General features: G+C 42.0%; 1 protein-coding gene across 5 annotated transcripts in view; it reads right to left on the bottom strand.

The window, feature by feature from the left end:
- si:ch73-267c23.10 (serine incorporator 3) overlaps positions 1 to 19,807 on the bottom strand; it is a 32,952-nt gene extending 13,145 nt beyond the window's left edge. The window contains exons 1-5 of one of the 5 annotated variants that reach the window (XM_061785014.1): positions 19,332 to 19,807; positions 16,200 to 16,361; positions 11,075 to 11,268; positions 1,881 to 1,960; positions 1,652 to 1,789 (exon numbers count right to left, since the gene is read on the bottom strand). In XM_061785014.1, coding sequence (XP_061640998.1) covers positions 1,652 to 1,789; positions 1,881 to 1,960; positions 11,075 to 11,268; positions 16,200 to 16,361; positions 19,332 to 19,370 — 613 coding nt within the window. In that variant the 5' untranslated portion in view covers positions 19,371 to 19,807. Of the gene's footprint in view, positions 1 to 1,651; positions 1,790 to 1,880; positions 1,961 to 11,074; positions 11,269 to 16,199; positions 16,362 to 17,330; positions 17,351 to 18,657; positions 18,704 to 19,265; positions 19,284 to 19,331 lie in introns of those variants that run through there. The other 4 variants (XM_061785010.1, XM_061785013.1, XM_061785011.1 and 1 more) reach the window with 4 other exon arrangements.
- Between the last annotated feature and the right edge of the window lie 5,029 nt (positions 19,808 to 24,836).

Raw genomic sequence — 24,836 nt, 5'->3', positions numbered from 1 at the left:
TAAAGAGCACAATTCATGGTTCCATCAATCACAGCAAGTTGTCCAGGTCCTGAAGGAGAAGCAGCCCAAGACCATCACACTACCACTACCATGTTTGACTGTTGATATGTTATTTTTCTGAAATGTTCTCAGTTGGGTTCAATATGGGGAAGACTGCAGACTTGACAACTGGCCAGAAGACCATCATTGATACCCGCCATAGGATGGGTAAGCCACAAAAGTTCATAGCTAAGGAGGCTGGCTGTTCACAGAGTGCTGTGTCCAAGCATATCAATGGAAGGACAAAATGTGGCAGGAGAAGCTGCACCAGCAAAAGAGATGACCGTGGGCTTCAAACAGAGAAGATTCAAGACTCTAGCAGAGATCCAGAAATAGTGGAATATATACATACACTTGCCCTCAAGTGGTTAATCAGTTATCAATATAAGAGAGCATTTTTTTTTATGTGAATAGGGTTTCATCCTGCAAATCTAGTATTTTTCTGGGGTGCCACAGGGATCAAGCTTGGGCCCTTTATTGTTTTTAACTTATTAATGACTTGCCTATGTCTTGCAATAATCTTTTCTCCTCACTCTTTGCTGATGATACCAGTCTCCTCACTGTTAGTGACGATTTTAAATATCCTGTACAATTTGTAAACAGCGATTTGTCAGCTGTCTTCAATTGGTTTCAGATTGAGAAGATAACGCAGTGTAAAAAAAAAAAATATTATATGATATTTTGAGATAAAAATGTTTCACACTTAAAAGAAGAAGCCAACATATTAATTAATGAAGCTTAAATTTCTCTAGTATCTCATACTACGTTTTTGAGGGTTGTTTTGGATGATAGTCTAAATTACAATAATCACTTTAAACGAGTAACAAAACCATCTATGAAAATGTTTGGCATGCTGAAAGGTTTGTCTTCTGATCCATCCTTCTGCTCACCTGACTTTGTATTCTAGTTTTTTTCTTTCTCCATTCAGGAGCTATTCTAACATTCTAGGCTGCAATGTATCCAACAAACAGTACCTGAACAAATTACTGATATAATACAGAAGAGATTTTCAAGAACAATTTCTCAGTCTGGCATATATGAATGAGCTGCACCTCTTTTTAGACAATATTCAATGTTAAATTTTCATAAGCTTAATATGTTTCATTCCTGCCTGTTCCTGCATATATCAACATTAAACCAGATCTTCCTGACACTTTTCAAAGATTTTTTTGCATTCTCATCTGACTTTCATTTGTACCCAACTAGATATTGCAGCAATTATGATCTAACCTTCTGCCAGACATCTTGTCATCATTTTAATATTACATTTAGAGGTCCAGAACTTTGGAATGACTTAGATATATCTTTGAGCTCCCGTATCATCTTACCCAGCGTCTAATACATCATTGAAAACACATCTTGTCTTCTCATTGGTTAATTTTTTTCTTTCATTGTCATGAAATCCATATTCTCGATTGATGTTCTTTCAAGACTTTTTCTGTCAGTATTTTCTTTTCTTTTGTTTTTCTTCTTGTTCCTTTGGTTCCAGTCATTTACATTTGATATGATTTTCTGAAGGGAGTGGAATCCTGTAGAAGCCCTATCAGTTTAATTCCTTCTTTGCACAGTTTTTAAATTGTGCTAAACAAACACACAAACAAGCATCACTAACCTGCATACCAGCCCCTTGAGTTGCCATTCTCCATTTTGTCTAACCAGGACTCATTCCAGGAGTGGGCAAAGTCAACCAGCAGGACCAGCTGGATCACAATGAAGAAAAAGGATCCAGCAGAGCCCACAACAAAACAAGCTAAAACAGCAAAGGCAGACAAGACACCAAGCGCCTTAAAAAAATATATTTGGGCGTCTGTGTTATGATCATTTATATATTTAGATCTTACCGTATGTGAAATTTCCATCTGGAATGTAGAAGGCACCAGCTGTAATTGCCACCAGGACAACAATCTTAAAGAACCAAAATCTGCAAAATAAGTTCATGGCAGATTACATAACGGCATCCTCTTCCAAAACAAACCGATGCAATTTACGATCATTAATACATTGTAATACACGCATTCACAGCTACATAAAACTGGCTTAAAGGATAATAGTGCAGTGCTTGTGAAAGAACCCTGCTCCATTTGTGGTGGGACAGCAATAATAACAGAGATGCTGTATTTGGTTGGGCATAACAAAGCAAGTAATGATTAGCACTAATATAGATTTCACTCACACCATAAACCTATATAATGGGAGATAGGGTTGCACGATTTTGGGAAAAATTATTATTGCGAATTTATTTAATTTTTTTTAAACCTGCAATATTGTGGGCAAAAAAAGTATTTAGTCAGCAACCAATTGTGCAAGTTCTCCCACTTAAAAAGATGAGAGAAGCCTTTAATTTTCACCATAGGTATATCTCACCTATGAGAGAAAAAAATAATAATCCAGACAATCACATTGTCTTGATTTTTAAATAATTTATGAGCAAATTATGTTGAAAAAATAAGTATTTGGTCAATAACAAAAGTTAATCTCAATACTTTGTCTTATACCCTTTGTTGGCAATGACAGAGTTCAAATGTTTTCTGTCAGTCTTCACAAGGTTTTCACACACTGTTGCTGGTATTTTGGCCCATTCCTCCATGCAGATCTCCTCTAGCGCAATTATGTTTTGGGGCTGTCGCTGGGCAACACAGACTTTCAACTCCCTCCAAAGATTTTCTTCGGGGTTGAGATCTGGAGACTGGCTAGGCCATTCCAGGACCTTGAAATGCTTTTTACGAAGCCACTCCTTCATTTCCAGGGCGGTGTGTTTGGGATCATTGTCATGGTGAAAGACCCAGCCACGTTTCATCTTCAATACCATTGCTGATAGAAGGAGGTTTTCACTCAAAATCAAATGATACATAGCTCCATTCATTCTTTCCTTTACACAGATCAGTCATCCTGGTCCCTTTGCAGAAAAACAGCCCCAAAGCATGATGATTCCACCCCCATGCTTCACAGTAGTAGTAGTAGTTGTAGTGTTCTTTGGATGCAACTCAGCATTCTTCCTCCTCCAAAGACGACAAGTTGAGTTTTTACCAGAAGGTTCTATTTTGGTTTCATCTGACCATATGACATTCTCCCAATCCTCTTCTGGATCATCCAAATGCTCTCTAGCAAACTTCAGACGTGCCTGGACATGTACTGGCTTAAGCAGGGGACACACGTCTGGCACTGCAGGATTTTAGTCCCTGGCGGCGTAGTGCGTTACTGATCGTAGACTTGGTTACTTTGGTCCCAGCTCTCTGCAGATCATTCACTAGGTCCCCCCGTGTGGTTCTGGAATTTTTGCTCACCGTTCTTGTGATCATTTTGACCCCACGGGGTGAGATCTAGCTTGGAGCCCCAGATTGAGGTAGATTATCAGTGGTCTTGTATGTCTTCCATTTTCTAATAATTGCTCCCACAGTTGATTTCTTCACACCAAGCTGCTTACCTATTGCAGATTCAGTCTTCCCAGCCTGGTGCAGGTCTACAATTTTGTTTCTGGTGTCCTTTCATAGCTCTTTGGTCTTGGCCATAGTGGAGTTTGGAGTGTGACTGTTTGAGCTTGTGGACAGGTGTCTTTTATACTGATAACGGGTTCAAACAGGTGCCATTAATACAGTTAACAAGTGGAAGACAGAGGAGCTTCTTAAATAAGAAATTATAGGTCTGTGAGCCCAGAAATCTTGCTTGTTTGTAGGTGACCAAATACTTATTTTCTACCATAATTTTCTAATAAATAATTTTTTTTTAAAATCAGACTGTGATTTTCTGGATTTTTCCCCCCTAATTTTGTCTCTCATAATTGAGGTATATCTATGATGAAAATTTCAGGCCTCTCTCATCTTTTTTTAAATGGGAGAACGTGCACATTTGGGGGCTGACTAAATACTTTTTTGCCCCACTGTATATATGGCTATGTGAAATAATAACACAGGATCAGTGTTGGTAAAGTTCATTTTCTACATGAACTAGTTCAAAGTTCAATACACCATTCCAAAAATGAACAAATTCAGTTCATAATTAAAAATTTTTAGTTCACCGGTCTAAAAATGAACTCGTTCATAATTTTTCCCCCCAATGAATAATTAGATAATTAGATCCCCCGGGACCCGCAGATAATTTTTTTGATTTTAACATAAATTAAGCAATCTGGAAGACTCTGAGGAGTACAATAAGGATTACAAAAAAATATAATTTCTTCACACAGAAAAACCTATTTACACTGCTCAAGTACATGTTGATGTACAAATTTAGATAATTAAATTTGCCTCATTTGTTCGCTTTGTTTTGTTCTGGCCCCCAACTTGAGCTAGGCCCATCTCTACCTGTACCTGATGCCTGCTTGAAGCTGTGCCACATGAATAGCATCCTCCTCTTTAAGAACTCTCATTCTGGAAAAGAATTGACTAAAATCATTGTCAAAGGCTAATCCCAAATGCATCCTCCAGGAAAATATTAAGTACATTATTTTTCTGTTTTTATTGTCCAATTCTGAATGTCTAGTTAGTCCATTCTTTGTTGTGACATAATACTTAACATCGCTCCGGCGCTTAATACATTTAACATTAACATCGGTGAACTAATTACATAATTGTAGCCGCATTTCCTAACTAATACAAGATAAGATGTACTAGTGGATCAACTCTTGTCGCCGATGTTACGTGTGCTTTGCGGTTCCGCTGGGACCACAACCAGGGCCACGACCCGCAGCACCTCAACACAAAAATACAAAAGACCAGTGCAACAAATACGACACTGGCTGATCTGATGAGCAAAAATGTTGCTTAAACGTAAGAGTAGCAATAGAGGATGTCCGCTCCAGAGGTGGGTAAAGTAGCCAAATATTGTACCTAAGTAAATGTACAGTTACTTGAAAATAATGTGACTCAAGTAAAAGTAAAAAGTAGTCCTCCAAAAAAATTACTTGAGTAAAAAGTGCACAGTGAAATAATTACTCAAGTACTGAGTAAATAGTAACTTCAGATTTTTTTAACCACAGCATGAACATAAAAAAAATAATAAAAAATAACAAAATAAAATGTGAATGAGGAAATTCTGATGTTGCAGTGTGTGTAAAAACATCTGAAATTCACTGCACGGTGTTTTCTAACTTTATAAGTTAGCTCATATATCCACGTTTGGGCAGACAGTGGCAGACAAATACTACAATATATGAACGCTGTTGTTTTTGAGTTGCCTTCATGAGAACGACGACCTTCCCAACATGGCCGCCACGTAGGCACGTCAATCAGCCGGGCTGGCTTATCTAGTGTTAATACCTCTGCCCGGGTTACCCAATAGAAGACGTGTGAGGTCATGTGACTTTCTTGTGTCGTTTGATCGTTGAACTAGACTTAAACGTCACTAGCGCTTAAACTGGATTGGCGTAAACAGCGCCCGATGCGGAAGTCGAAGTCGTAGTCTTGCGCACAAAATAGTTGATAAATAATCAATAATTGTTAAATAAAAGTAGCGAGCAACATTTAGATCATTGTTACAGAGTAAAAGTAAAGTTACTTCTTAACAGCAGAAGCGGCAGAAGTGTTTTTTTTCTCGTCTCGTCAACTCCTGTGACAGGCGGAATCTCAGACCAATGCGCTCCCATATTAGTCCGCCGCAGAGTAATCTTCACAATTACATCTGTGTGTGGATGGTGGATGTGTGGATCTAGCTGCCAATGTTCAAGGAGTACGAAACGGCCTATGACGTCGGTGTCGGCGAACCCCCACCAGGAAAAATTCTTCAGATCTATATGATTCACCTAAATGGCACAGCAAGGACTAATTCATAAGAGACTACTTTTTACGCTAAATAGCACAATAATTGGCCCAGAAGGCCGATGCATAATTGTTCATTCAACTATATTTAACAAATCATACATATTATTTAATGTATACACCCTAATATTGATGATCCAGCTTTTAGTCACACACTTTTTTTCACAGCTGACCAATTTGTCAGCTAATTCAATAACTATTATAGGTGGTGATTTTAATATAGCACTTAATCCAACCATAGACCGCTCAAATTCAAAAAATACCAAACAAACAGTCTTCCCGAATATTAGATGAATATCTGCACAATTTTGGACTCGCCGACATGGAGAAAAAAATAAATAAAAATCATACAAAAAGGGAATACACTTTTTCTTCAGTACACCACTCCTCTAGAATTGACTTATTTCTTACTTAGTTACTCAAAACAGTACTTCCAAAATGCATCTAATAATAATCAGCGATCATGCTCAAATTTCTCTCTGCCTCAAACTTGAATCAAACATGATACCTTCTCCAACCTGGCGCTTTAATACTTCTCCACTGAAAGAGCCAGAGTTCAATATATTTTATAAGGAAGGAATGGAAAGATTTTCTTGATACAGTGGGTGAAATCAGTATTTAATAAGTCACCATTTTTCTCACTAAATATACTTCCAAAGGTGCTATTGACCTGAAAATTTCACCAGATGTTGAGAACAACCCAAGTAATCCATACATACAAAGAAAGTAGACCAAATAAGCTCCGAAGTTAAGTTGTGTGTAAAAATGTGAAATGACACAGGGAACAAGTATTGAACACATGAAGGGAGGCGCAAAAAGGAATCGAAAGCAAAGACAACACCTAAAATCTATCAATAATTAAACAGCAATCCAGCACTTTGTCAGTGCAAATGAATATGAGCTGGTTGAGTCCTAATTGATGGCCTACAAAAAGGTCTCATTGCCAAGGTGTGAATCAAGACACATCTCATAATTGGTAAGAGCACCGAGCTGTCTCAAGACCATCGCAAACTAATTGTTGCAAAACATAATCGCATTAGTTACAGGCGCATATCTAAGCTTCTGAATGTTCCAGTGAGCATGGTTGGGGCCATAATAACTTAGTGGAAAGCGAATCATAAAACCATAAATTTGCCTCAGTCAGGTGCTCCTCACAAGATTTCTGACAGAGGAGTGCAAAGAATAATCAGAAGAGTTGTCCAAGAGCCAAGGACCACCTGTGGAGAGCTTCAAAAAGACCTGGAATTAGCAGGTACTGTCGTCACAAGGAAAACAGTGAGTAATATACTCCGCCGCCATGGCCTGTATGCACGCTGACCACCCAAGACCTCATTGCTGGAAAAAAAACCATATCAAAGCTCGTTTAAAGTTTGCTGAACAACATTTGGACAAGCCTGTTAAATACTGGGAGAATATAGTCTGGTCGGATAAGAGCAAAAGAGAACTGTTTGGATGCCATAATGCACACCATGTTTGGAGGAGAACTGGCACTGCACATCACCTGAAAAACACCATACCAACAGTGAAGTTCAGAGGTGGGAACATGATGGTGTGGGGCTGCTTGACAGAAAATAGTACTGGTAAAGTTCACATTATTAAAGGAAGGATGAATGGGGCAAATGTACCCAAGACATTCTTGACAAAAATCGGCTGCCATCTACGAGGATGATGAAAATGAAACGAGGGTGGACATTTCACATGCACGTACACATACTGCCAAGGAAACTCTAAATTGGTTTCAAAGGGGGAAAAAAGCTACTAGACTGGCCCAATCAATCACCTGACTTGAATCCAATCGAAAATCTATGGAAAGAACAAGGTCCATAAAAGAAGCCCACTAAAAGTAAAGGACTGGGCCAAAATCACACCAGAGCAATGCATGCAACTAGTTTCTCACGTAAAGGAGGCATCTTGAAGCTGTCATTGCAAACAAAGGCTTTTTTATTTTTACAAAGTATTAAATAAATACCAGTTGGCGTGTTCAATACTCACATTATTACAACTAAATTTATGAGCTTATTTGCTCTACTTTCTTTGTATGTGTGGATTACTTGGGTTGTTCCCAACATCTGGTGAAATTTACATGTCAATAGCGCCTTTGGAAATATATTTAATGAGAAAAGTGACATCTTACTTATTTCAGCCGCCGTATGAATGATTCCACAACTATATCCCCATCCTTACTTTGGGAAACACAGAAAGCTGTAATTAGAGGCAAAACCATTTCATACTCTTCCTTCAAGAAAAAACAAGAACAAAAATTAGAAAGCGATTTGGAGATGAAACTCAAACAACTCACAGGAGAATATGCGATAAAGCCAACAGACCTCCTTAGGAACCAAACTACAAGTTGATTGCTGATATTTAAACAGAACAGAGTTCCTACTACAACAGCTAAGATACACAAATTTTGAGCACGATAATAAATCAGGAAAATTTCTCGCAAACCAACTTCAATGTAACAAAGAAAAAACACTAATTACAACCATACAAGATTCAAATGCCAAATTTATTTAAATTCACCACAGTATATTAATGATATATAACTACTACAATAGCTTGTATTCATCCCACAATAAGCCGAATAAAAACGACATTCAAACTTTTTTCAATCAACTAAACATCCCTCAATTAACTTCAGAAAGTTTTTAGACACCCCATGAACCCTCGCAGAGTTGCAGAAGGCAAACGGTATGCCAACAGATGGAGCTTCAGGCAATGATGGATTTTCCACAGATTTTTGTAACTAAAAAAATTGTCAAAAGTCAATAGTGCGCATTATACATAGGTATAGGGGCAAATGGAAAAAAACTTTCATTTTATAAATGTATGCCGCCATCTAGTGGTTATGAAAAAGCTGTACACTTTCATTCCAAAATGCCACTGCCGCCTAGTGGCATTTTGGCAGAATTTGGGACGACCAGAACCCTTCCGTCGCCACGGTAACGAGTGTATCCGGTCGCATTTGAGTTGACAAGATAAAGCCCAATGATCGTGAAAAAATGGGATGCGGTGGTATCGGAATACAAGATTTTATTGCAGTAGTCAATTGTGAAAGAGCAAATTTGTCTTGTTGTCTGATCCGAGTATTACGTGTTGCCTGTCTCCGACGTGTTGTCTGTCCCACACCGGCGACATTTTTATTTTATTTTATTTTTAAATAACTTCATTGGCTGTCAGATATTTACAGTACTACGTCAAAAGACACGCGACAAGGCTAAAAATAAACTAGCTTTTGGATTGAAATATATTGTGCACACGGCGACGCGGAGTAAATGTCTTTTGCGGATCGGATCGTCGAATTGTGACAAAGCCGATCAGCATAAAATGCTAAATATCGGCCGATACCGATCAGCCCGATAAAATCGGTGTAAAGTCTACTAAATACTGAGCAAAGAGTCTGACTACTTATGGCTGTGTGATATTTCAGTTTTTCTTTTTTAATAAATCTGCAAAAAATTCAACAATTCCGTTTTTTTCTGTCAATATGGGTGGGGTACTGTGTGTACATTAATGAGGGAAAAAATGACTTAAATGATTTTAGCAAATGGCTGGAATATAACAGAGTGGAAAATTTAAGGGGGTCTAAATAATTTCCGTACCCACTGTATACCTATGATGAAAATGACAGGCCTCTCTCATCTTTTTAAGTGGGAGAACTTGCACAATTGGTGGCTGGCTAAATACTTTTTTGCTCCACTGTATGGAATCTGTGATAGACTGGCGACACCCTGACTCTCATCTGTGACTCTCTCCCTCTGGTGAGCTCCTTTCTAATTTCATCCAACCTGGTCACTCCGAGAGCGAACCTCAACATCTTCATTTCCGCCACCTCCAGCTCTGCTTCCTGTTGTCTCTTCAGTGCCACTGTCTCTAATCCGTACATCATGGCTGGCCTCACCACTGTTTTATAAACTTTGCCCTTTATCCGAGCAGACTCTTCTGTCACATAACACACCTGACACCTTCCTCCACCCGTTCCAACCTGCTTGGACCCGTTTCTTCACTTCCTGACCACACTCACCATTGCTCTGGACGGTTGACCCCAAGTATTTAAAGTCCTCCACCCTTGCTATCTCTTCTCCCTGTAGCCTCACTCTCCCCCCACCACCCCTCTCATTCATGCACATATATTCTGTCTTACTTCGGCTAATCTTCATTCCTCTGCTTTCCAGTGCATGCCTCCATCTTTCTAACTGTTCCTCCACCTGCTCCCTGCTTTCACTGCAGATCACAATGTCATCTGCGAACATCATGGTCCACGGGGATTCCAGTCTAACCTCATCTGTCAGCCTATCAATCACCACTGCAAACAGGAAGGGGCTCAGGGCTGATCCCTAATGCAGCCCCACCTCCACCTTAAATTTGTCTGTCACACCTACAGCACACCTCACCACTGTTCTGCTGACCTCGTACATGTTCTGTATTATTCTAACATACTTCTCTGCCACTTCAGACCTCCGCATGGAGTACCACAGTTCCTCTCTGGGTACTCTGTCATAGGCTTTCTCTTGATCTACAAAGACACAATGTAGCTCCTTCTGACCTTCTCTGTACTTTTCCATCAACATCCTCAAGGCAAATAATGCATCTGTGGGACTCTTTCTAGGCATGAAACCATACTGTTGCTCGCAAATACTCACTTCTGTCCTGAGTCTAGCCTCCACTACTCTTTCCCATAACTTCATTGTGTGGCCCATCAACTTTATTCTTCTATAGTTCCCACAGCTCTGCACATCACCCTTGTTCTAAAAAATGGGCACCAGCAACACTCCTCCATTCCTCAGGCATCTTCTCACGCGCTAGAATTCTGTTGAACAAGCTGGTCAAAAACTCCACAGCCACCTCTCCTAGATGCTTCCATACCTCCACAGGAATGTCATCAGGACCAACTGCCTTCCCATTTTTCATCCTTTTTAATGCCTTTCTAACTTCCCCCTTACTAATTATTGCCTCTTCCTGGGTCCACCACACTTGCCTCTTCTACTCTCCCTTCTCTCTCGTTTTCCTCATTCATCAACTCCTTGAAGTATTCTTTCCATCTATCTAGCACACTACTGGCACCAGTCAACATATTTCCATCTCTGTCCTTTGAACTACAGTGTTCAGGTGGAGATGAGAGTTGTTTTTATTGTTTGTCAATGAAAACTGTCAGCACAAGATCAGTCAAGCCCCATCTATAGTAAACCGTACCTACGACACCAGCATGAGAAAGCAGGCCTGCAAGGAGGCAAAAAAACACAAGTAGTATTGGGAGTCTCTAGTACTTGAAGTGAACTCACCCATTGTGGATTGTAGCACGCAGGTCTCTGCTGTTCTTGATGTTAATCATTAGAACTGACAACCCAATGAACCAAAGACTCATTCCAAAGCAGACACGGTAAACTGCCTTGTACCCCACAAACATTTCACAGTTGACGTCAGCTTGCAGGCCAGGTATAGAAGAACCCGTCCCCTCCGCACAGAAGCCTGGTATCTGAACAAATGACAGGGAATCAACATTTAACTTTATGATGGTTCGGTGATCAGTAAAAATATTTAGAATGTGTTGCAAAGACATTGAAAGAATTAAATGACAAGACATTAAATTAGCAGTAAGAAACCAGTCATTTTTGCCTGCATCCCAAAAGGGAGAAGAGCCAATTTTGTCAATAAAACTCAATAGCGGTGGACAAGGATCTAAGATCTGACAAACACTTGGTTGGAAGTTAAAAAAAAAAAAAAAAATAAAAAAAAACACCAAGCCAACTGATATCCACGCTAAACACTTAAAACTAGTTGGACATTGAACATTTTAGTGTGCAGCAAAGTTTGTCCATTAGTGCATTGTGCAGGAACATTCTGTATTTTCTCATTTACAACCCCAATTCCAATGAAGTTGGGACATTGTGTTAAACATAAATAAAAACAGAAGAACATGATTTGCAAATCACGTTCGACCTATATTTAATTGAATACACTACAAAGACAAGATATTTAATGTTCAAACTGATAAACTTTACTGTTTTTAGCAAATAGTCATGAACTTAGAATTTTATAGCTGCAACACGTTCCAAAAAAGCTGGGACAGGGTCATGTTTACCACTGTGTTACATCACCTTTTCTTTTAACAATATTCAATAAACGTTTGGGAACTGAGGACACTAATTGTTGAAGCTTTGTAGGTTGAATTCTTTCCCATTCTTTCTTGGGGTACAGCTTCAGCTGTTCAACAGTCCGGGGTCTCCCTTGTCGTATTTTACGCTTCATAATGCGCCACACATTTTCAATGGGAGACAGGTCCGGACTGCAGGCAGGCCAGTCTAGTACCCGCACTCTTTTATTACGAACCCACGCTGTTGTCACACATGCAGAAGGTGCTTTGGCATTGTCTTGCTGAAATAAGCGGGGGCGTCCATGAAAAAGACGTTGCGCTTGGATGGCAGCATATGTTTCTCCAAAACCTGTGTGTACCTTTCAGCATTAATGGTGCCTTCACAGATGTGTAAGTTACCCATGCCACTGCCACTAACACAGCCCCATACCATCACAGATGCTGGCTTTTGAACTTTGCATCCATAACAGTCCGGATGGTTCTTTTTCCTCTTTGGCCCTGGAGGACACGACGTCCACAATTTCAAAAACAATTTGACATGTGGACTCGTCGGACCACAGAACACTTTTCCACTTTTCATCAGTCCATCTTAGATGAGCTCGGGCCCAGAGAAGCCGGCGGCGTTTCTGGGTGTTGTTGATAAATGGCTTTTGCACAATTTCCAAAGACAATTCATTCAATGTTGGTTTTCGGCCTTGCCGCTTACATGCAGTGATTTCTCCAGATTCTCTGAACCTTTTGATGATATTATGGACCGTAGATGATGAAATCTCTCAATTCCTTGCAATTGTACATTGAGGAACATTGTCCTTAAACTGTTGGACTATTTTCTCATGCACTTGTTCACAAAGAGGTGAACCTCGCCCCATCTTTGCTTGTGAATGACTGAGCAATTCAGGAAAGCAATCATGGCACCTACCTGTTCCCAATTAGCCTAGTCACCTGTGGGATGTTCCAAACAGGTGTTTGGTGAGCATTCCTCAACTTTCTGAGTCTTTTTTGCCACCTCTCCCAGCTTTTTAGCCATAAAATTCTAAGTTAATGATCATTTGCTAAAAACAATCAAGTTTATAAGTTCGAACATTAAATATCTTGTCTTTGTAGTGTATTCAATTAAATATAGGTTGAACATGTTTGCAAATCATTGTATTCTGTTTTTATTTATGTTTAACACAACATCCCAAATTCATTGGAATTGGGGTCATATAATGCGCATTTTCTTCCCCCTCAAAACTGTTAAGTCAATCGTGCGCATTATCGATAGGTATAGGGGAAAAAAATGGAAAAAACTTTCACATTTTATAAATGTATGCCGTCATCTAGAGGTTATGAAAAAGGTATACCCTACACTTTCATTCCAATATGACAGGGCTATGAATGACTGCATATACAGTGGGTACGGAAAGTATTCAGACCCCCTTAATTTTTTTACGCTTTGTTGTATTGCAGCCATTTGCTAAAATCATTTGTTAATGTTTTTTCTTCATTAATGTACACACAGCACCCCATATTGACGGGGAAAAAAAAGATAATTGTTGAAATTTTTGCAGATTTATTAAAAAAGAAAAACTGAAATATCACACAGCCTTAAGTATTCAGACCCTTTGCTGTGACACTCGTATATTTAACTCGGGTGCTGTCCATTTCTTCTGACCATCCTTGAGATGATCTGGCCAAGGTTCCAAAAAAATGTCTGATGCACATAAGGTTCTTAAGAGCATAGTGGCCTCCATAATCCTTAAATGGAAGACGTTTGGGACGACCAGAACCCTTCCTAGAGCAAGCCGTCCGGCCAAACTGAGCATTCAGGGGAAAGGAGCCTTGGTGATGGAGGTAAAGAAGATCCCAAAGATCACTGTGGCTTAGCTCCAGAGATGGAAGAAAGTTCTAGAAAGTCAACCATCACTGCAGTCCTCCACCAGTCAGGGCTTTATGGCAGAGTAGCCCAACGGAAGACTTTTCTCAGTGCAAGATACATGAAAGCCTGCATGGAGTTTGCTTAAGGACTTCAAGCTGGTGAGAAATAAGATTCTCTGGTCTGATGAGACCAAGATAGAACTTTTTGGCCTTAATTCTAAGTGCTATGTGTGGAGAAAACCAGGCACTGCTCATCACCTCTCCAATGCAGTCCCAACAGTGAAGCATGGTGGTGGCAGCATCGTGCTGTGGGGGTGTTTTGCAGCTTCAGGGACAGGACGACTGGTTGCAATCGAAGGAAAGATGAATCTGGCCAAGTACAGGGATATCCTGGACGAAAACCTTCTCCAGAGTGCTCAGGACCTTAGACTGGGCCGAAGGTTCACCTTCCAACCAGACAATGACCCTAAGCACACAGGTAAAATAACAAAGGAGTGGCTTCATAACAACTCCGTGACTGTTCTTGAATGGCCCAGTCAGAGCCCTGACTTAAACTCAATTGAGCATCTCTGGAGAGAACTGGAAATGGCTGTCCACCAATGTTCACCATCCAACCTGACAGAACTGGAGAGGATCTGCAAGGAGGCCTGGCAGAGGACTCCCAAATCCAGGTGTGAAAAACTTGTTGCATCAGTCCCAAAAGACTCGTGGCTGTATTAGCTCAAAAGGGTGCTTCTACTAAATACTGAGCAAAGGGTCTGAATACTTATGGCTGTAATATTTCAGTTTTTCTTTTTTAATAAATCTGTCTGGGGTGTTGTGTGTACATTAATGAGGGGAAAAAATTAAGTTAAATGATTTTAACAAATGGCTGCAATATAACGAGTGAATTTAAGGTGGTCTGAATACTTTCCATACCTCATAATTTCACATACCCTGGCAGAATTTGTGAAATTTTTTTTTTTTTTTTTAGTGTGACTGATGACCGAACAACAACCATCATTAATTTCTTAATGGTTTTGTTTAATTATAATGCTTTTCTGAAATGTTTGACAGTTTAATTTGAATTCCATTAAAATAAAATTAAATGCGTTTCGCCTCGCCCTTCATCATCTTTTCCTTTTGGCTTGTCCCATTAGGGGTCGCCACAGCGTGTCATCCTTTTTCATGTAAGCCTGCATCCTCCTCTCGAACATCAACTGTCCTCATGTCTTCCCTCACGACATCCATCAACCTTCTCTTTGGTCTTCCTCCAGCTCTCTTGCCTGGCAGCTCCATCCTCATCACCCTTCTACTAATATACTCACTATCTCTCCTCTGGATGTGTCCAAATTATATAAGTCTGCTCTCTCTAACTTTGTCTCCAAAACATCGAACCTTGGCCGTCCCTCTGATGAGCTCATTTCTAATTTCATCCAACCTGGTCACTCCGAGAGCGAACCTCAACATCTTCATTTCCGCCACCTCCAGCTCTGCTTCCTGTTGTCTCGTCAGTGCCACTGTCTCTAATCCGTACATCATGGCTGGCCTCACCACTGTTTTATAAACTTTGCCCTTCATCCTAGCAGAGACTCTTCTGTCACATAACACACCTGACACCTTCCTCCACCCGTTCCAACCTGCTTGGACCCGTTTCTTCACTTCCTGACCACACTCACTATTGCTCTGGACTGTGCAGATGTGCTAACCAACACACCCGCAAGTCAACTTCTGAATGGCTTGAAAAAAACAAAATTAAGGTTTTGAAGTGGCATAGTTGAAGTCCGAGCTTTCAATTCCTGTTGCATGACCTAAAAAAAGGCTGGTGCATGCTCAAAAACCCTCCAGTGATGCTGTTGCCTTAATAAAATAACCATTGAAAAACTGCATTTTATTTTTACTTGGGTTATCTTTGTTTGATGATCTTAAACATTAACGTGGGGAAACTGCAAAAAAAAAAAAAAAAAAAAACGTATTTTGAGAAGGGGGCACATACTTTTTCATGACATTGTGGAGTGGTGGAGAAGCAATTCATGTCAGGGGCCTAAATGCATCATTTGGCCCTGTTTAGCCACAGGCAAAAAAATTGGGAAAACTGAAATGTTAAAAAGCTGAGTAATACATAGTTCTCAGTCTTTGCAAGTTTATCTTCAAACATGTATCATATATTGAGAAACAAATTTCTAAATTCACTTCAGAGGGTCTTTAAGTCCAAATGACCATATCCTCTGGTCTTAGATAATGTCTGTGACAATGTTTGGATTCAGCCTGTAAACCTGTTGAAGAATCTCATATTAAAGACACTGGCTCATAGCATTGACTCAGTAGGGGAATAATTATCTTGTAAACTCATAAATCAATCAAAGAAGCAATCATGCCCTTTAAGAATGAAGTACACTTTGTATTATTAAGTTTAATATTTTAAACATTGCAGAACTGGGTTTGGTTGGCCCATTTTTTTCCCCACGCACTCCTACCCGTTTGAGCTGTTTATCCACCCCTGGTGACAGCATGACGCAGGCCACGATGGTCCCCAGCAGCAGGACGGAAGCGTAAACTATCCTGGTCATTGTGGAATTCCTGCGACATGGGCAGCAGCTACACACCAGACATGTCGCGCTGCTGCACAGACATGACACCTAGTGGAGACATTGTACTTTTAGTGACCATGCTTCCAAATCACCTGACAAAACATCACAATTTCAATCAGGATGGGTAAAACGTTTCAGTGTTTTTTAACACCACAGACATCATAAACAACATAATTGTCACACGTGAGTTTGAGCATGCACGCATCTGTAAAGTACTGATGAGAGTTCTCGAAGCGCTGAAGTGTTTCAGCCACGTGTTGAAAACGGATTCATTTCTCGAATCTTCAAAAGTACATTTGAGAATTGCAGGTCAAAAATAAATACGCAGGAGTGAAGATTCTCAATAACGAGTGTCCCGCTGTGTGCAGTGGTTCTGCAGGACTCCATACATCAACACGTGCACCCACACAAACCTGTAAGTTATCATCTTTTTAAATTATGCAGTCTTTTATCATGACTCAATTTAGAACTGGAGAGGATCTGCAAGGAGGCCTGGCAGAGGACTCCCAAATCCAGGTGTGAAAAACTTGTTGCATCAGTCCCAAAAAGACTCGTGGCTGTATTAGCTCAAAAGGGTGCTTCTACTAAATACTGAGCAAAAGGTCTGAATACTTATGGCTGTGTGATATTTCAGTTTTTCTTTTTTAATAAATCTGTCTGGGGTGTTGTGTGTACATTAATGAGGGGAAAAAAATGAAGTTAAATGATTTTAACAAATGGCTGCAATATAACGAGTGAAAAATTTAAGGTGGTCTGAATACTTTCCATACCTCATAATTTCACATTATGATTTTCTCATGAAAATATACGAGAGCTACCTTTACATTCACATTCAGCATACAAGAGGTGCAGAGTTTTATGACAAACATGCTGTGTGAAGCAGCTGAAATTGTAATCTCGCGATCACCCACATGCATGACATCGCTCGTGTTTGCTACAAGCTGAGCTTGAATGTAAACCAACAACTGCAGTTTTTTAACAGTCGATAGTTCATCAGTTGGGGAGTAACACACATACAGAAGAGATGGTTCAATTCTCCTGTCTCATTTAGTCCTGTTTCTTCCATCGCCGGCTCTCATCGCTCCGTATCTCCTCCAGGAATGCCTTCTTCACCGAGCGGACATTGGCCTGCGGGCATCATGCTGGGGTGAAGCTCCTCACGGTTGAGTCATCGTAGACAAATGACAATTCCAATAGTGCCGATATTCTCCGCTCAATAAAATAACGACCAAAACGCAGCAATAGTGCAAACAGCTTAGCATGATGCAAAAAAAGGTGGAAAGTGCAAAATAAGGGAGAAAAGTAAACAGGCTGCCGGTGAAGAGGCACACAACAACAAACGCCGATAATCTCTGCCAAACAAACCGAAAACAGTCGAAAACAGGTTAACGCTACGCAAAACTGGTTTACATTATTCACAACAGAACACAAAAATGAAAACAAAGCAGAACAAAAACAACTCTAAAATGGGTGTGAATGCTCCACGTCAACCAATAATCATCAGATGCAATTTCATTTTCCAAGACAATTACCAAGCCCTCACAACAAATCACGATTGGTCGTCAGAGCCTCTTTGTATGTCCTTCACAACACTGAACTACTTCTGGAAGCACTTTGCGGAAATGAAGCAACAAATGCAATCGGTGTCGTTTCTTCACCTAAACTATGGGTTCCCAAAATGACCACAAAACAAACAATGCAGATCAAAAAAAGCAACAGGTGATTCAGATGTTCCAAGTCTGTTTTTATTTATCTATTTTATATTTATTTCGCGGCGACCAGCTTCAGATGTGTGAATTTCTGCAGCCAAAGCGCAAAGATCTTTCTATTGGACATCGTCACTTGCCAAGATCTCCGCTCCGAGCCAGCGCTATCAACATAACAAAACACGTTTACTCTCGCAAGTGGGTCTTCTACACGGAGGCAACCAAACAGAGAAAAGGGGGCGGTCTTAGCCAAATATGAACAAAGTGGATACAAAATTGGTTCAAACATTAGTAGCTGTTAGAGGGGCCTTTTCTGGACACTCGTATGACAAAGCCAACGTGTTTTTTGAAATGAAATGGACCCTTTTATACGACGTCCATGTTAGAGAGTCACTATGGAGGTCAAAATAGCCAAAATACGAGACCTTTAAGCGTGGCTGTTTCCACATTTCCTATGATAAAACCATGGCAGCATAAAATACTTTTTACACGTGTCTTTACCGTTATTGATCCAATGATATGAAAATGACCTGACAATAGATGGACTAATTCAGCAGTTTTGAAATCCTAACAACACACAAAGTATCCAATTTCTCTATGTACATACATACTGTGCGACTACATCGGATGCAACGCACTCTCTATATGTTCCCGTTGAGTCAAGAGATACAAGGCCTTCAGGAAAGATTCTCAACCAGTTAATACCCCTGGCGCCGGACCGGGCCGGCTTAGCTGCTTAGACCACGTTATGCGTTCCAGATAACAGCACGTGACCAAACTGAAACCACCGCTTTTTTTCATGTCAAATTGATAGAAGCGTGCACTCGATTTTGTGTGAGACTCCCAAAGAACACAGGCCAGGGTTCGTACTAGGGGGTAGAAACTGTCCAATGCTCAGTGTCACTAAAGGTGAGCACACCTTCGTAGCAACCTGGAGCTGCTGGACTAAATGGAAAGCCACCTTTCACATGTTCAGCATGACTGTCCTGTAAGCATATTTATTGTGCTCTTAACTCATAACATGAAGCGAAAGCCTTATGTGGGGGGTTTCGCATGCATGCTAATGTACAATGTGAATATTAAGCCTCTCGTGGTCTTACTGCGAGACAACCAACAGTTCCGCCATTTAATCCCGTGTAAACAAATGACTGGCACGTTATTAGTAAGCCTGAGTTATTAGCTCAACCTTGCTCTTGTAATGGTACACACAAGTCGGTTGTCGATTGCCATTTAGTTTTGCTAAGACCTTTTTGAACGTGGGAATGGCGACCTGTTGCTTCTCAAGCCGACATCAAACGAGGAAATGACTTACCCAGCCAACGAGGGAGAACGCCGCGAGGGCAGCCCCCATGGCGGCCGCCTGCTGTCGGAGTGCCGACTAACTCGACGGTCAATTGACTGCACGCGGTCGTCAGTCGAGCTCTGTAGGGGTGGAAATCGATTAGCGACTAGAAAATGATTGCCCACATTCGCAGTGTTGCGCCTGAAGCAGTTGAATGAAAGAAAGGGCGTGAACGACTTGATATTTTGGGCGCCATCGTGAATTGAACGGAGTTCATTTCTGCCTGATGAACGTTATTGAGAACGCGCTCAGTGTGGTCTCAAGAAAAGACCCAAAACAAACTAAAGTTCATTTTCTTTCAGAGTGCCCGGTTTTGTTCTGGACTTCTAGGACAAAACCCGTCCGAACACATTGTGTACCAGCCGTCATATGTCGGGGGATTAGCGCTCTATTTGGCAACAGATTCAGTGCGGCCGCCATTTGTGTTTACATGCGGGGATGCGTTTAGGGACACTCCGTAAATGGGGGAGAGTGTGTATTTGTATTACAACGCTCGAGTTAAAACACTGTACGATCACACTGCTAAAATGTGGAATTTTGTTTGTTTTGCAATATAAGACTAGATGAGCGCAAACATTTTGTTAATATAGTCAGCCAGAGCTGCGAGGAATGCAAAATTTCCTTCACCTTTCAACATCATTCCTGTCATAGCGTGTTGCACATTCAGGACAAAAGTCCTGAATGTGCAACAGGCTAATGTGTTGCACATTCAGTTGTTGTTTGAATTCCTCATTTTAAAAAAGCCTATCCAAGCAACAAGTAAATTCTTTCCCCAGCTCTCCCTCTCGTATGGTCGTTCCCTCTTGCATCCTTGGGCGGAACTGCAACACTCCAGTCACCGATCTCAATGACTCGGGCCCAGACTGTTTTATTCATGAGGGTTTGGTGCGTCACCTCCGGCTAACGCTCGAGCTCCTCTCATCCCCCAAGAAGGTTACTTCTCTGGACAGGCATCTCATCTCTCAAGTTACCTACCAGACTGCACCGATCTCCCTTCTCATCTCCGGCAACCATCGGGAGACCCTCCATGTGTTCGTCATCCCCTCTCCTGAAACTCAGTAAGTTCTTGGACTTCCCTGGCTGAAGAAGCACAACCCCACCATCAATTGGAGCAACCTGTCTCTTACTGGTTGGAGCCATTTTTGCCATTCTCATTGGCTTCTCTCAGCTGTCCCGACCTCCAGTGAACCTCACCCACCAGTAGCACCACCAGATCTCTCGAGTCCCTAAAGAATATCACGACCTCTCTCCTGTTTTCCATAAGGATTTGGCCATCTCTCTACCCCCCCCCACCGCCCTTATGACTGCACCATCGACCTCCTTCCTGGAGCCCCTCTCCCCTCAATTTGCCCCTTTAACCTTTCACACCATGAAACGAGTGCCTTAGAGACCTATATTCAGGACTCCCTAGCCTCTGGGATCATCCGCCCCTCCTCCTCTCCCCTGGGTGCCGGTTTCTTCTTTGTTGGGAATTCTACTCTCCACCCCTGCATTGACTTTCGTGGGCTCGACGACATCACTGTTAAAAACAAATCCCCCCTGCCCCTCATTGACCCTTCGTTCGAACCCCTCTGTGACGCCCAGATCTTCAGAAAGTTGGACCTGCATAACGCTTATCACCTCATCCGCATTAGAGAGGGGGATGAATGGAAAACTGCCTTCGATACCCCCGTAGGACACTTTGAGTACCTGGTCATGCCCTTTGGGTTAACCAACGTCCCTGCAGTTTTTCAGACTTTCATCAACGACGTCCTCCAGGACATGCTAAACCGATTTGTTTTCGTCTACCTAGACGACATCCTCATTTTCTCCCGCTCATTGGAGGAACACCACCATGTCCGCCAAGTGCTTCAGCGTCTCCTAGAGGACCGTCCCTTTCTCAAACCTGAAAAATGTGAGTTCCACGCTTTATCTGTACACTTCCTAGGTTATGTCATTGCTAAGGGACAGCTACAACCAGACCCATCGAAGATTCAGGCAGTCGTCAACTCGCCCATCCTCTCCACCCACAAGAAGCTTCAACACCTCCTGGGGTTCGCAAACTTCTATCACCGATTCATCCAAGACTACAGTAAAGTGGCCGGCCCCCTCACCAGCCTCACCGCTACCAACTCACCGTTTCGTTGGACACCTGCTGCTTCCCTAGCCTTCGAACGCCTGAAGGAACTCTTCACCAATGCCCCTGTACTAAAGCAACCTGACCCCTCCCTTCAGTTCATGGTAGAGGCTGACGCCTCGGACATCGGAGCCGGAGCCATCATCTCCCAGCGGAACCCCGAAACCCAGAAACTCCACCCCTGTGCCTTCTTCTCTTGCCGTCTGTCACCTTCTGAACGGAAGTACGATGTAGGAAGCCATGAGCTCTTGGCAGTGGTGTGGGCCTTGCAGGAGTGGAGGCACTGGTTGGAGGGATCCGAAACCCCCTTCATCATCTGGACAGACCACAACCTCAACCACACAACCACTGCAAAGCGGCTTAACCTCCGTCAAGCTCGTTGGTCATTGTTCCTCAGGCACTTTAATTTCAGCCTCTCCTTTTGCCCTGGGTCTCGCAACATCAAGCCAGATGCCCCCTGTTGCCTCCATTCACTCTCCTCCAGCTCTGTGGAGCCTGAACCCATCCTTCCCTCCTCCTGTGGGAGATCGAATGAGTGGTTAAGGCAGCTCAGAGGGACCAACCAGACCCCCAAGATTGGACCTCCAGACTGTCTCTTCTTGCCTGAAACTTTGCCCTTCATCCTAGCAGAGACTCTTCTGTCACCTAGCACACCTGACACCTTCCTCCACCCGTTCCAAACAGCTTGGACCCGTTTCTTCACTTCCTGACCACACTCACCGTTGCTCTGGACGGTTGACCCCAAGTATTTAAAGTCCTCCACCCTCGCTATCTCTTCTCCCTGGAGCCTCACTCTTCTCCCACCACCCCTCTCATTCATGCACATATATTCTGTCTTACTTCGGCTAGTCTTTTTTGTTGTACTGTACTCTTAAATTCCAGACTTCATACACAATCGATACCCTAAAGTAAGAAGTTACAGTAAAAGTAACTTCAAGTAAATTAAAGTAACAAGCCCACAAACAAAAACAAGGTGTATAAACACATATGATCCCGTGGAACGAGAAACGGCATCGGCAGCTGCAGCAGCTGGTCTAACGGGGCCGAGGCATCTGCTATTGCTGCCTCGACACACGACGGGAAGTGAAGTAGGACCTGCCTTGTCCGAGGCAGCTGCCTCCACCTCGAGCCACAAAATGCGCTCGACCTAGCTCTCTTATCTTGTAGCCCGATCGCACTGCCATCTCCTTCTCCTTCTCCTTCTTAGTCATGGTGCTAACAAGATTTTGGGATCTGAAAGCAGACGTTCAAGAAGGCAAAGACATCCCAGATGGCAGATTTTGCATTTGCTGTTGAATGAACTGAACACTAAACTGCAAGGCGAGGGCCTTTTTGTTCCTGAAAGGTAGAGCCTTGTGACGTTTATTTCAAGTCAATGACAGGACAACACTCGCGCTCACATGCAAACCCTCAGAAGTTGTTGGTTCTTTTTGGATCTACCGACCATTCTCGGCGATGAAGTTTAACAAAGCGAGGTCCATATCCTCTCTTACGAATGAATGCTGTCAGACAACCTCACTTTCTCAATACATAATAACACATTGCTTGTCAAAACAATGCCATTTACTAAATCAAACTTACACGATGCAGAATTGAGTTCAACTTTTTGGCCCGGCTCTCCACAATATCGTCTGCTTCTCATTTTTGGCCCCCTGGGGAGAATAATTGCCCACCGCTGGTCTCATGGGTCAGCCGGCTGTCAAACGCACATTCACGCGTAGGGGCAGCTTAGTTTTCCGTTAATTGAATGCATGTTAAGTTAACTGAATTAGCCTAATAACCATTCACATATTCAGCCAATGAAGAGGGGTCATTCACACTCCATACAGAAAAGTCCAAGCCAAGAGAGACCTTTATTGTGCGGCTGTGTATGACACTGATGGAGGGCTCATATTCATATTGTATAATTTCCTCAATAACGATACAGACACTTTGACCTTGTAATTGACTAATTTGCAGTACATTATATTACTTTGTCAATAAATTTGACAACAGTCAGAGTGGCAGGTCGCCTCAACAGGCGCGCACAGGGTCCCGCTCCGTTGCACACAGCGCGTGCAAATATCCGCTACTGGGGCCGACACGCCGCTAAACAGGAAGCCACTTGAAGGGTGTATTCAGCTCGCGTACAGGAAATGAAAACAGAATGCAATGCTGCATGAGCAAGCTCTTATGAACAGGTCGCAGTTGAATCCTTTCAACTTTGAGCGCTAACCAAATATCACTGGATGGACACCCGTCGCCGTCAAAATATCAAGAAATATGTAGCTTATTTCATCTCATATTTGGACATCACCCTTTACAAATATTGCCAACGTACCCCTTCATTCGTGTTATTGTATTCCCGCCGCATTGAATCAATTGCAGTCGGTCCAGTTGCCATCGATTCAATGCCTTTCATACAGTGGCAGCATGCAAGGCGGAGAGAGGGGAAAACAAATCCGACGTCCACTTGTGTACTTTACTCCACCGGCTTACATTGTATTGACAAAAACCCGTTTCAATTTCACAAAAGACAAAATAGATCAACAATGAAGCCGGTTTTGGCCAACACATTTTCCAAGTTTCATAACGACAATTCAATCCAGGCTATTGGATCACGTGACCAAACACAGAGTTTGTTTCTTGTTCGAATGTACAAGATGACTCGCCCGTCTTTGTCTGTATGAGCATCGATCCTCATCGTGAGTCTATCAGCGCAAGGTGCTCCGTAGTCTCCGCTAAACTCACCTTGATCTTCTTTCATAAATCTCAAGATTCTGGAATTCTATAATCCGCAATACTAATGGAGTATATGTACTCAGACAACAATGTCTCAAACCCCGCGGCCCCACTCGGCTCGGTTATTTTCGGAATTCTAATTGGACTGATGAGCCTGATATTTCCTTAATCAGAGGCGTCTGTTGTAGATGTTCATTAGCTTGTGTTTGTGTTCTTCTGGAGAGAGGCTAATAAGAATCCTCTGTAGAGATCGCAAAGGGCAGATTTGCGTTGAATTTGCACGAGGTTTTCGTACGGGCCGCAGCAGAAGCCATTCGATGTAAGATCGAAAAATACATATTCCAGTGGATTTTTTATCAGATTAGTTTGGAGTAGAAATAAAAGAAAGATTTGGAGTTTTTGGCCATTCGGGTATAGCACACCACTATTACAGACTGTATGTTTATCCTTGATTTCCTTTTGCACGAAGGCTGCTGTGTGTCCCCTACAAGTGATTGCCCCCCCCCCCATCCCCCCACCCCCCATCCTGGTCACGCCATCTGTCTATACAGTCTGATTGGCTATTTTTTGTCATTCTGTAAGTTTTAAAATAATAATTCAAATGAAATTACAGACACAAAATGATGCCACAGAGGGAA

This window comes from Phyllopteryx taeniolatus, chromosome 9, assembly GCF_024500385.1.
Source record: "Phyllopteryx taeniolatus isolate TA_2022b chromosome 9, UOR_Ptae_1.2, whole genome shotgun sequence".
Classification (NCBI taxonomy): Eukaryota; Metazoa; Chordata; class Actinopteri; order Syngnathiformes; family Syngnathidae; genus Phyllopteryx; species Phyllopteryx taeniolatus.
This window is presented reverse-complemented; position numbering and strand designations above follow the sequence as displayed.